The following is a 13,411-nucleotide window of genomic DNA, read 5'->3' as shown; positions in this document are numbered from 1 at the left end:
TTGTTCATGATTAATACTTGTCCATTTATAGATTTCGGAATGAGTTGCTGATTTTGTGTGGTTACATTGGTGCTTTACTTGCTATCAGAAGAGAGTACAATAGCATTGTACCTGCACTTTACGAGTATACAAGGTAATATTATGTCTTATCTTGACCCAGCCCAATCCAGCTTAGCCCAACCCACTTGACCTGGCCCACTTGATTTCACTTGGTACGCTTGACTTGACCTGACCCCACTTGTCCCACTTGGACTTGAAAGGAGAAAGATTAAGATCAATAAGATCTTTATCTTATCTGGTAAATAAAATAGGCTTACGTACATACTCTAGTATTCCTTCCTCAGAGTATAACCACGATTGTTTAGTCTTCCTGTCTGGTTTGGTAACAATACTACTATCCAGCTGACTAATTTCCATTTCTCCCTCACAATTTGGGACTGTCAAATTCTCTTGGTTTTGTTACCTGACTTGCTGGGTAGCAAGGCCAGCTCCAAGATGTCACTGATTTCATAGTGCAAGCTGTGTTGCCATTGTTCTAGCTGTCAATTGCTCCACTAGCTGCTCTAACTGACCACTGTAGCTTTGCTAACAATTTCAGCTCATGTAGCTCTTCATCAAGAATAAATGTTGCATATATGTTGTCCGCTCCTTTCACACCTGACTAGAATTGTGAGCTTTCCTACACCTCCTGATACTTTATCAGAATTGCCTACCAAGGATAATCAAACAAAATAAATTTAACATGTCTTAGATCTGTGTGTTTGCCCCTTTTCTTTGACTCCTCTCCATTAGATGTCTTGACAGCACTCCTTTCCTCTTAGCCATCCTCATCTCTGAAACTTGGTGAGAGGATAAGGAAAAGGGAGAAGGACTGGGGGTTTTTTGTTGGGGTGGTTTTTTTTCTTTTCTGAGCCACCAGACTAATGTATGGAAAACAACAAGATGAAATACAAGTTTTTGCAGAAGGGGCTATTCTGATACGGAAATTAATAGACTAGTAACAAGCTGACTCAGTTTGTGATACTTTGGCTGTCAAGCTTAAAGTTTTCCTGGGATTTAAAGAACCACAGAACCATACCGTTCTAAATTTTTTTCTCGGATTGCCCAGTATTTTCAGGATTCATAGATTTTTAGATTCCAGCCCATCTTAAACTGGACACTTAAATGCTTAAGCTGGACATCTTTAAGGCATCCCAACACAAGTGGAAGTTTGCTGAATTAGGTCAGGTAATAACTGTCCCTTGTATTACATTTTGATAAATAAAAAATGCATCCACTGCAAGGGTTTTGAAACTGTTTTCCACAAGTAATCAGGTGAAACAAGGCTGTCCCAGGGCATGTATTGAACCATGTTACTCTAACTGTATTTTTATCATATCTACTATATATAGGCAAAATGGGCCCTTAATTTTAGTAAAGTTGTCATTATTAAGAAATAAGAGCGCATATAGCCTTAAAATATAGAACAGCCTCAAAGAAAAAAAAATAGAGCTAATTAAAGACAAGAAAGATTAAATAAGATGTAAATAGGGATAATTAAAACCAAACTTAAATGAAAATGTGTACTTTTATATCTAGTAATTTAATATTTTGAAGGTTTAATATAGTGATTATCATGAAGGATCAATTTATTTCCATAAAGTTATTTCCATATCCAATCAAAAATATGTTTATATTACTACCATCTATCTTGTTTTTCTTTTAAGAAAATATTCATTGTTAGAATCAATTTGGACTTTAATTATTTCCATTCCCTTTCAGTCAGCTTTTAAAAAGACGGGAAGTATCTGTACCTTTGAAAATTGAGCGACTTTCTGAGGAACTAGATGCATGGAGAGCTTGTACTCAATTAAACAAGTAGGTGGAAAAATATAAAATTACCATGAATGAGACTATTAGTATTTAAATGCTTAGTTGTAAATACAGTATTTATTTCCTTTGTAAAATCTGAATATGAATGTAAAAAATGAGTACTTGGTGGCTCTTAATTTCTAACACAACTTAAGATGTATAGTTGAAAAACAAGTGTCTTCTGTTCATAGGCCTACCGATGAATTGCCATGCACCCCGCCATCTGAATCGCAGAGAACGGTGTATTCAGTACTCGTATCGCGAATACAAGAGGAGCCTCTGACAGGAATGGTTGGGCCAGACTATGTCACTGGATCAAATCTTCCTAGTCATTCAGATGTTCACATCTCTTGTTTGACAGGGCTAAGGATACAGGTATGGTTTCAGAGAGCTGAGGTGTTCCTTCTCGGTGATAGCATTGACTAGTTGTGAGGTTGTCATAAATCTGAGGTCGCTCCCATCATTTGGGAGGAAAAACGTTTTCCCTGTTGTCACAGTAGCAGAAGTTAAAGAGGACAAGTGCTGACATCTGCTATATAAGAAAGGCTATATAAAGAAGAATTGTCCAGTCAAATAATTGCCCAGTTTCCCAATCCAAAACTTTTTAATTTCCATGGGAAAGAGATTTTCTTTGCCAGATGTTCTGTCTAAAGTGCATGTAACTTATTGCCTACTACCTCACCACAGCTTGAATAAAAACCAGGAAATTATTTATCTTCATCCACATACTAACATTATTCTGTTGTTAGTATTTATCATTATGGAAATGCATACTATGAAACTTGTAATTCATGATTAATTAAAGCCAGATATTAGAAGACTAAATATTCAAATACATTTATTCATCGCTCACATAGAGCTTTGTGATCAAAACATAGTAGTCCTTATAACACCTCTTTGGTATATGTTGTTATTTCCATAAAGGGAAAATTGACAGAGCCTGAAAACACTCCTGTCAGGCTCCTGTCTCCAGACAGTGCCTCAGTGTGAATTTACTCTCTTACACGAGGCCGAGTCTGTTTCCTCTGTCCAGTGCAAGGTGCCAACCCAAAGAGTAACAGGTTGTTCAGGGATTAAGAGGGATAGTTTTGCATCAGGAATTGGAGATTGCAAAACGCTAGCGGGATTTTTGAGGTAAACAAAATTCACAACTGCGCACCGTCAACTCTAAAAAAACTTGCTGCCAGCACTTCCACATTAGACCAGCGGTCTCTGGCTATGGCTATACTCTCAACATTTGCTGACAGCCATGTCAAACTGCCATTGTTATAATCCATTCAACAAGAATAGCAAATATGGTGTCACCAGCTTGTCACCTACAATATCCTTACTTCTGGATTAGTGAACATTCAGAGTCATTGCTTTAGGCATGCGGATCAGCTCACAAATCACTTAGTTAGTTAATACTAAGGTATAGTAGCCTAATTGCGTGGGTTTAGAAGTTTTAAGTAGCAAGTTTGGAGAGCATAACTCTTTAAGAAGGCACTTAAACTGAATTGCAGCTTTGAGACCATATTTTGTCAAATGAAGAAATTAGCAAATAGCTCTTCTTCCGTCAGACAAATTAGTATTTTGTCCTTTTCATAGTGAACATTTGAAATTATTCTGTGGACTGCATGTAGACTCCATGTTTTGAAACAATTCATGGAGGCATTATATTGTCTTTTTTGTAGATGGGGAAACACACAGATCAGCACAGATAATGACAGACACAATGAAATATGTACAGTATTCTTAAGGAAAAAACTTGTTACCTTAGTTTCTAATTCAGGCTAAATTTAACTCGAATAATTGACAAACATATATAAAATACCACAATTATTAAAAATCAAACTACAAATTTAAGGATTATGAAATGTTGGGTCTCCAGATTTTGGAATATACGAGTTCACTCAATTTATAATGTGTAACTATTATCAAAGCTTTAAGTTGGTGGGGTACAATTTTTGCACGAACGTAGTGATAGTTGTAAATCAGGTTTTCATGTTCTTCTCAGATAAAACAAAAGGTGCTTTCTGTTGTGGTAGCCTTTACACGATACACGTGTGCTTTCTTTTTCTTTCCCTCCCCAAACATTTTTGCTGTACAGGGTCCAGTGTTCTTCCTTGAAGATGGAAAATCTGCTATTTCACTGAATGATGCTTTGATGTGGGCCAAAGTGAATCCTTTTTCACCACTAGGAACAGGAATACGACTTAACCCGTTTTGATGAGGTGTTTCCCTCTGTACTTTGTAGTGCTTAAAATAACACTCTGGGGGTTAATACTGATTTAACCTTGATCGTCAAAGGACGGAAAGATGGCAGTTGACTCCTTCTGAAGGGCAATTACTTGGACTTTGAAAATTGTAAAATGAGAACAAGAAAAGGATTTCTATAGAAATGTTTGTTGATAATCCAAAGAAAAAGTTATTTGAGAATCCAAAGGAAAAAAAAAAGTCCTAATTTCATAGACAGCCATAGACGGTCTTTTTTTTAAATAAGAATAGTGTTGTCAGACAATACAGACATATTTCAGTCAACTGTGTAAAGAGATGCCTTGTAAAGGAAGTAAGCAACTATCTGCACATTATCAAAATATTGATAACAAACTGTGAAATCCATAAACACCCTTTCAAATACATAATAATAGAATGACTTTATTGATAGCCACTGCAACCTGGTTTTAGAATGACTGGAATCCTGCGGCTGTTTCACACATTGTCTCCCCCTTGTTAATTTTAACGTAATTTTTACACACAGGATTCTATAGCAAAAGTAAAATTTAAGAAGTGCTTAGATGATTTTTTTCATCCATTAGTTATTGTGTTTTAATAGCAGTACAAAGATGTTTACTAATGTGTTGTTTAGATAGGTTTGAATATCTAGATTATAAAATTCTATTTTCTAGTAAGTTCATCTTTGGCAACTGTCCCCCTTATACTTTCACTGGAAGCTAAAATGTATTTATATATTTTTTTTTTTTAAACAAAGGGTTTGTAAGGAACAAACAGCAAATGTATTGAAATTATTTAAATGTTATGTACATTTAAAACACTCGTTTTCTTTTTACATTTTGTATTAGTTATAAATATACATATAGTATGACAGACCAGAAGTAAATACTTGTGCATATATTTTTATTTACTAAAGCTGTGCTCAAATGGAAAGAAAATTATGGCAATAGAATACTAAGAATATTTAAATTTTAAAGCTGTGTATAGTATGGAATTTGATCATAAGGCAAATCTTATTCGTATTAATAATTATTCTTACTAATAATTCTTATAATCAGAATTACTCACCTGTAGAAAAGATGCCTTGGTTATAATATTCTTTATTAGCTTAATTGATGGCACACAAGCAGAAGTCTACTTTATCTGTTGTTACATTTTTTGCTGCTGCTTTAAAATAAATTTTAAAATCCTGATAGTTACATAAAATGTAAAGAAGTTGCAATTAAAAATTGGCAAAACTATTTCTAGAGAAACTGTTGTAACAGTGGAAATAACACGTCTCTTTTAGCAGACCCTATCGAACAAAATCCTCAATATATAGGTAAGCAATGCCCTCATTTAACTAGAAATAACAGTGCCACCATGCTGGAAAGGTGGGATGGAGATTAGAAATAAAAAATTCCCGTGGTTCCCCCTCCCCTTTAAAAAGTTAAAATTTCATTCTGTCAGTGTTCTAGAGTATTACTCCAGGGTTTCTGGTATAAGAATATATTGTGCGGGGGGGAGGAAAGCTTAGCTGCTTTGTAACCTGTACAAAAACGTTTTTGTACATACTTGGATGCTGGAACAGAATGACTTACTTTTTGCAGGTATTGTTTGGAAAATGTTTTCCTTTGTTTAACTTGGGGGGAGCTTGGGGAATGAGACTTGGATTTCAGAAATAAAAATTCATAGTTTTTGAAAGACTTTTCCAGCAGTCGGTATCTGATGTGTTGCTTCTGTCAAATGAAAGACTAGCTCTCTTTTAGCACAGAAATTGTACAACCTTGTATGTAAAAGTTGTTAATACAGAGTTGGAGAGCAAAGGTAAGAACTGAACATGCAGCCCCATGACTGATGATTGGGATCTGAAGGATTGACGCAACTGCCACTCTGCTATATTTAAAATCTTCTGCTGTGTCCTAAGGATTTTTACCGATTATTTCACAGTTTAAATACCTGACAATATGTAGTATAACTGCATCAATTTGTTGCACATAAATTGTGCCTTAACATGGAATCTTAGACAAATGTACTCCCTCTTTAAATTAGAGGGTGAGGGTTAAGAACTCTTTCATTGCTGAAATACAAAAATTAAGTCAAAGGGCGCTTTTTATATTGGGAATCCATCAGGTAACAGTCATTGTGAATAAAATGAGGTTGCATTTTCTTTTAAGGTGGCTGTACCCCATGTGGTGAGTGAGGGGAACATGCAGAAAAGGTTGTAATTGTGTCTACTGCTACAACTGTGGTTGCAACTGTCAAACTATAGATTCATCATTTTCAAAAATAATTTCAGATTGTTTGCTAATGTGTGACTTCATTGTCTGGCACAGCTAGTCAAATACAGATATTTCCCCTTAATATTAAAGAATCCTTTGTCTTCAAATGATTGTTTTGACTCTTCTGTAAAAGTCATATTTCTATGTGAATGAAGAAATTTATCAAGCTATACAGCTAGTGCTTTCCAATTACTATTAAATCTCAGTTAAGTTTAACATCACTTTATCCCTACAAAATCAAATTCGTTGTTCTATTGAAAGAATCTGACCGACGTTACTGACATGTTTATAAGCTTCACAGGCTGCAGTCACATGTGAGACTTTCCTAGGTGGGTTCCCAAACAATACCAAAAAACCCGCCCCAAAACTATCAATCATGCAATAAACTCTTCCCATTGCAAAGACTGCCTTTAAACTGAGATATGACACTTTAAATCCATGTTGTTGAATTTCTTCATTGGGTAAAATAATTTAAATCCAGAATTACAACAATTTAAGACGACACTAATGCAAGAAATTCCCTTCATTCTTTACACAGAAAACAGAACTAAACTACTGAGTCCAGATACCTTTTTCAGAATAGGCATTAGTTTTTTGGTTTTGGGGTTTTTTTAAACTTGAAGCTTACACATTTATGTAGGAAGGAAATGAAGTCCAGGATCATCTTTGCTCTAGATAAAAATGACTAAAAACAGGGGGCGGGGAATAGATTTAGAAAAGCAGTTGTGAAGACCAGTATGCATTTGCACAATAGGTCAAGATATGAAGACATGAAGTACACTTTCAGATTTAGTGAAAGTTTCACATGCAACAATTATACCTTGTGGCTTCTAATGTTGCATCAGTAACATCTGTGTCAGAAAAATTCCCTGATAAAATAGTAAACCAGCTCTAGGAAGAAATGAAGCTGAAAAGGAAGCAAGGCAATGTTATAAAAACAAGTAAATTACAGTATTGCAGAAATTAAGAAATAATAACAAAAGCTGTATTTTAGAATATGATTATTTCAAAGAGGTTTTCAGTTTATTTGCTTAAAAGCAAATTGTTCCCTAACAGACAGTAAACTTTAAATTTCCTTTTGTTGATTATGCAGTCAACACTACTGTAATCAGAATGGGGTTTGTGTTTCAAAGTTCCACTCTCTGGGTAATACTTTCAGTGGTCTCCTGGGAGGTGCCAAGCAGCCATTGTAACAGGATCTGTCAGCTTGTTTCACCTGGTTTTTCCTTAAAATGAACACCTGTTTTGCCTCTCATTTCTGAGGAATATGTCTGTGTTATTACAAAAAAAGAAAAAAATACATAGATGGGGGTGAAAAAATTAGAAAACTATATTAAAAGAAACAGTGGCTTTGAAGATTCAGAGTATTAAAACGCCATAATTTAAAAGTGGCAATGCTGTTTTAATCACCTTTTAGTTTAAATTTAGTGTACAATTTTATAGTTAAACAGTGAAAGAAGGCCTCGTCTTTCCTGATGAAGGCACCATTTTAGCCCTATATATACATAAAGCCAAAACACTACCATCTTCTGAGGCTATGATTATTTGAACCAATGTTGGTGGAAAAGGGAAAAATATATACAAAGAACCTGAGAATTGATCTGACTGATCAGTTTGGGACTATTGCTACCAGCGCTGGCGTCAGTGTGGGTAGGGCCATCGTGTGGCTCAGCATGCCGACAAACAGGACTCTGACTTGCTGCAGAGCTGACTATTCACGTCCCGCTTTTCCTGTGCCATAGCCTACAGTTCCCTACGCAGTCAAGATGTCTGTCAGCGCTGTGGGAATTACTGCTTAAGCAAGGACCGGAGCTCCTGCCCGATCACACATTCATCGACAAAATGAAGATCTCCATTACATAATTGGAGGGAGGAAAACTGATTTCAGTATGGCAAAGGTATCCAGAATAAATCAAAGCTCTGAGGAAGGTAATAGAAGCACTTTTGAATATTAGAAAAATTTCTACAGATGCCATGCCAGGGAAAAGCTCAAAGCAATTTTATGTTAAAAATAAAAAATACTGCTAACCCCCTCCAAACTTCCTGTTTTCTAAGAAACGGTATCTGATGTCTCCAAATTTTAAACACAAAATGTCTTTGGTGCCTTTATAGCAAAAGTAAACCAAAACCACACAACATTACAATTAAGTGATGTGAGAAACAAACTTACATGATGTGGCAAAGTTTTTCCTTTGGGATATGAGCTACGTTCTCAGAGGATGTGGAGCAACAAAGATGGTGAACTGCGCGTTGTCCCAAACGTGGTTTAATGTTAAACCACCCTTTAAAGCAAAAATCACGAGTTGTTCATTTCAGCAGTATGTTAAGCATCTGATCAGTTAGTTGTTCAGTTTTCTAGTTTATTTGCAGGTACTACCCTTCCCCCCACTTGACTTGGACACCCAGATGATCTTGGCAGCTGTATAAAATGAATACTACACCAAAAAAAAGGAAACAAACCCTCTAAAGAGAAGGGGAAACTTGAAACAGGTTGTATGGTAAAAGTGCATCGTATCTTCTTTTTAAATCGAACGTTTTGCCTATGTTGAAAAAAACTAACATGAGACAGCATCAGCATTTTGGAGGCGTAACATGCATGAGATCATCATAAATAAGCATGAAATAGAATGGTGAGAGGTTGCACAGTATGTCTTGAAACCACACATGCTGAATTTGAACAACTAACTATTTTAAGAGTAAAATCATTAAGTCATTCTAGTTAAACATCTTACTTGGCAAAGTAGGTCCAATATTGAAGAAAAAAAAAACCACCTCTGACAAACTGTGATCATATACATCCTTCTGGTGATCCAGAACAAATTTTTCATTTGATGTCTGTCAATCAGTATACTTTATTCTCTTCAGAAATTTTAAAGATGCATCTAGCAGACCGACTGACCTGAAGTTTAACGTCTACATTCTGTTTGCATATGCTTCATTTTACTCCTGCAACTACCACTGGTATGAAGAAGCTGGAAAAACTTGTACAGTCCCAGTACATGCAACACATGGTACATTAAAAAAATGAGAGGAGATTTTTTTTTTTACCTTGGCCTGTGGCATAGAAGAGACCTGTATGGGAATGTTAGGTTCCATGTTGGTGCCAGCATTTTGAGAAGGACGCTGAGAACTCACAGGAGTGCAGAGAAGGGCTCCAAAATGAAACAACCAGAGAACTCAAATCTCATTTGGGAAACATCATTGATACAGCTGTGGTGTCTTTTAATTGAGACAGAGCGTCTTCCAAAAAAAAGATGTGCTTTAGTTAACACACTTGTTAGGAAGTTGACCGTAGGAAAATTCAAGTGAAATGCAGTGGCCTGCAAGACAGAGGAGGTCAAACCAGACAGGCTAACGATCTCTTTAGACCTCAAAATATCTGAACTGGTTGCAGCAAGACCGATACATGTGCAAACATTTGCAAGATTGGATTGATACAGGAGTATTACTTTTTTTTAAAAGGTCACATACTTTGTTGTACAGCAGAGAGGAGTAATAAACAACATTAAAATGAACAGAATTATAAACTCGAACCGATTGATTTAAAAATACCCTTTTACTCTTGAAGACCATTTGATAATATCACTGACCCAAGTCCTAACACTCATTATCCACGTAAGTTAAGTTAACCTAATTAGCAGAAGAAGGAAATAATTAGCTACTGCATTAGCACTTCACCTGCTCTTCTTAAGGCTGAACAAACCCAATCCTCTCAGCCCCTCCTTGTACGTCAGCCCACTAACCACCTTGGTGGCCCTTCCTGGACTCGCTCCAGTACGTTATATTTTGTACTGGGTGGTCCAACACTGAGTGCAGCACTCCAGGTGCAGTCTCACAAGTGCCATAAAGAGGATCAGAATCACTTCCAAAAGTGCTGGCATATTACACCCTTACTAACTAACCCAGCCCAAGATGCTGCTGGCCCTCACTGCTGCAAGGGCACTGTTCAACTTGTGGTCCATCAGGAACCCCGACGTCCTTTTCTGCAAAGTCCTTTCTAACCAACTGGCCGCAGCCTGTAACGGTGCATGGGTTACTCCCATGTGCCGGACTTTGCTGAGTGTCATGTCCCGTCAGCCCATTTCTCCAGCCTGTCAAAGTCCCTCTGAACCTGGAGGGACCTCCAGCATGTCAGTCACTCCCCTATTTGCTATGTATGTGTGTCCCTCGTCCCATTGTCCCAGGTCATTAATAAAGACATTAAGCAATACTGGCCCAAGAAGTGATCCCTAAGGGAGATCACTTGTCACTGGCCATCAGCTGGACATCATCTACAAGCCTTTGACCACAGCCCTTTGAATATGACAGTCCAGCCAATTTTCCAGCCACCTCATCAACCACTTACCCACTCTATGTCTTGGTAATTTGACTACAAGGACACTATACAACATCCGCTGCTATCCCCTTGAACCCAGAACCATTTATTTCTTCAAAGAACATCAGTGACAAGTTATAATCTCTCTACTAAAGGTAGAATGATTCAGCCAAGAAGAGCTAAGGAACTCAGCAGCTTCCTTCAGTAATAAGGAGTAGCAGAGGGGAGTATTTATCAATACCGTGTCAATGGCGGGAGTGCTATTTATTAAATTTAAATTTTACTCCAGTAGCATAACATTGATGCGCTACCCAAGGAGTGTTGAAAGCAGCCACCCAGCAGTCATCGAATATCATGAAACACTGGGAAAAATTCAGAAGACTGTACGCATGACCCGATTCGCGTTATCACCCATACGGTTCTAATGGTACTCCCCAACCACGTTCAGGCAAGCAAGACAAAGGCAACCGAAGGAGGCCTGCTGCTCGCTGCCTTCAGCTGTCGTTCTGACACTTAGCACTGTAGCTGTGGTAAAATATGACTGTCCCAAGCTCCGGTCCTGCTCTTCTGCTTTTTAAGAAAATAAAAACCACCAACAAAAACACTCACGTGGATCCTCTTCCTTCGCTTGCATTCTCATGTGCCTATTAACGATGGCATTAACCTTCTGTCTATTTATGTTAATACTGGGGTCCATCATTATTTCAACTAGCCTGACGTTACTCTTGACAGCCTTTCAAGCTGTGATCTGGCGACTACAGGTAACTGTGCCTGATAATAGTGGTCAGTAAAATCAATCATCTCCCATTCTTGAAGTTTTTTTAATTCTGAAGGAAAAAAAAAAAAAGCATTCAGGAATTACGTAAAAAAAAAAAAATCACTCAATATTAGTTATTTAGGGGTTTTTTACAGTTCTGTAACATATAATTACTTTCATTTTGAAAACAGGGAAACCAATATACAATCATCTTAAATAGCTGAACCAAAGCTATTTGGTCAAGCTGAAGGGAGTCGAGCAGCAGTCGATATCCAGGCCTGTGAGCTCAATCAGCTAGGTTAAAGCTTCTCAAACGCTTCTTCCAGAGTCAAATTTCACTTTAAAACGTATTTTTCATTTATGGCTGTGATATTTCTTGCCAAATCAGGGTAAGATATGAAAGATATTGAGCAATAGGTCAGTGCTAGTGATGAACAGCGACGAAACTGCCGGTAGGCATCACCAACTCACCCTCTGTTAGTTAGCGGCATGTAGATGTCCTGCACCGGCGCTTCTGCTGCTCCCGGCTAACAGCGCATCCTTCCCTCTCAGCTCCTGGGCGACGTTCAGCTTCGGTTTCGCAACAGGAAAAAAAGTTTCGGGCATGAGCAGGTGTGAAGAAGATGCCTGTATGGTTTTGTTATCCAAAGTGAGATTTCTTGTTGCCCCAAAAAACCCTTTAATTCACCCAGAGAGGCTTTCAGTACCAAGACCTAACTTGTACAAATACAAAAATAAGCCAAATATTGCCGAAAGCAACCGCTTAGCCTGGGTGTTTACGTTTTACACATCTCATTCTTGTGGAGCGGGAACTCAAAATGACAGACTTGAGGCCGGCACCGGCCCCCGCCCCAACGGCCGCCCTAACGGTCGGTCCGCGCGCAGCCCCGCCGCCGCCGCGCGGCCCTCGCCAGCCGCGGCCGGGACCGGTTGCCCAGCTCGGCGGGCAGCGAGCGCCCCTTCCCGCAGGCGCGGCTCTGCGGGTCGGCGAGGTAGTAGCGCGACAGGACCTCCGCCACCAGGTACCCGCCGGAGAAGCCCCCGCCGAGACAAGCACCAGGGGGCGCGGGCGCTGGCACCGGCTCCCGCTCGCCGGCCCCCCGGCCCGGCGCGGCGCACCTGCGGTACGCCTGGGGCAGAGGGAGAGGTCGAGGCTCTGCAGCCAGCGGAGCACGGCGCGGGGCAGCCCCGGCTGCGGGGAAGCCATGGGGGCGCAGAGCCACGCTCGCTGCCGAGGGCCCCTCGCCGCCTCCCGGCAACGGCGGCGGCGCGGGCGGGGCCGGCGACGGCTCCGCTCCGCCCCGCCCCGCGTTCGGGCCGGCAGGGCGGGCGGGGCTGCGGGCGAGGCCGGGCGCTGCCGCGGCGGCTGCCGAGCGGCCCCTCGGGGCGGGCGGTCTGCCCGCCCTCCCCGCGGCGCGGCGGGCGCAGCCCCGCGGCCCGGGGGCGCCTGTCGGCGGGCGGCGGCGGGGGGCCAGCCCGGGCGGTAAACCCACGGAAAATCTTGTATTCCCTGTTTTCTGAGTCGCCAGCGCGGTACCGTTCGCGTGACTCTCGAGTGCTTTTTCAGCACGCCTGCAGGATTTCACGGTTGGATTTCTTCGCAGAATTGAGATATTACACTACAGGTTTTTTTTTCTGAAAATGTCTCATGATACTTTTTTGCTGGTATAATAATTGATATAATAAGAGATACTTCAGCCAGTAAAGACGGCTCCTTCCAAACTCGGGTGTGCTATAGTAGTCTTTAACGGTGCTCTGACGTGTGGTTCAATGTTTGTTTCAGATCCTGGTTCCTAAAATTTTAATACATTTCTCAACATTTATTTCATACTAAGAATTCAACCCATCAGAGCCCCATTGTAATGGGGCCCCCACATAATGAGAACAGTAACAACAAGCCTGTTTCCTTTCATTTCTGGCTAAACAAGGGATCATTTTTTGGAAAGAATTTTACCAAACACTAACATCAGGTATTTCATTACTATGTGCTTTTGGTATGTGGCATTAGCGTGG

General features: G+C 39.8%; 2 protein-coding genes across 7 annotated transcripts in view; one reads left to right on the top strand and one right to left on the bottom strand.

The window, feature by feature from the left end:
- The window catches only part of WDR17 (WD repeat domain 17), a 63,666-nt gene extending 58,861 nt beyond the window's left edge, over window positions 1-4,805 (top strand). For all 6 annotated transcript variants that reach the window (XM_076336487.1, XM_076336488.1, XM_076336491.1 and 3 more), the window contains 4 exons: window positions 32-133; window positions 1,762-1,857; window positions 2,043-2,226; window positions 3,941-4,805. In XM_076336487.1, coding sequence (XP_076192602.1) covers window positions 32-133; window positions 1,762-1,857; window positions 2,043-2,226; window positions 3,941-4,060 — 502 coding nt within the window. In that variant the 3' untranslated portion in view covers window positions 4,061-4,805. The remainder of the gene's footprint in view (window positions 1-31; window positions 134-1,761; window positions 1,858-2,042; window positions 2,227-3,940) is intronic.
- A 2,489-nt stretch (window positions 4,806-7,294) lies between these two features.
- On the bottom strand, window positions 7,295-12,605 carry SPATA4 (spermatogenesis associated 4). Its single transcript, XM_076337532.1, is given in 6 exon segments — window positions 7,295-7,597; window positions 8,497-8,608; window positions 11,251-11,388; window positions 11,391-11,468; window positions 12,333-12,440; window positions 12,524-12,605. Coding segments are annotated over 6 exon segments (537 nt in total). The 3' UTR covers window positions 7,295-7,578.
- Window positions 12,606-13,411: the final 806 nt, after the last annotated feature.

The sequence above is a fragment of the Aptenodytes patagonicus genome, chromosome 4 (assembly GCF_965638725.1).
Source record: "Aptenodytes patagonicus chromosome 4, bAptPat1.pri.cur, whole genome shotgun sequence".
Lineage (NCBI taxonomy): Eukaryota > Metazoa > Chordata > Aves > Sphenisciformes > Spheniscidae > Aptenodytes > Aptenodytes patagonicus.
This window is presented reverse-complemented; position numbering and strand designations above follow the sequence as displayed.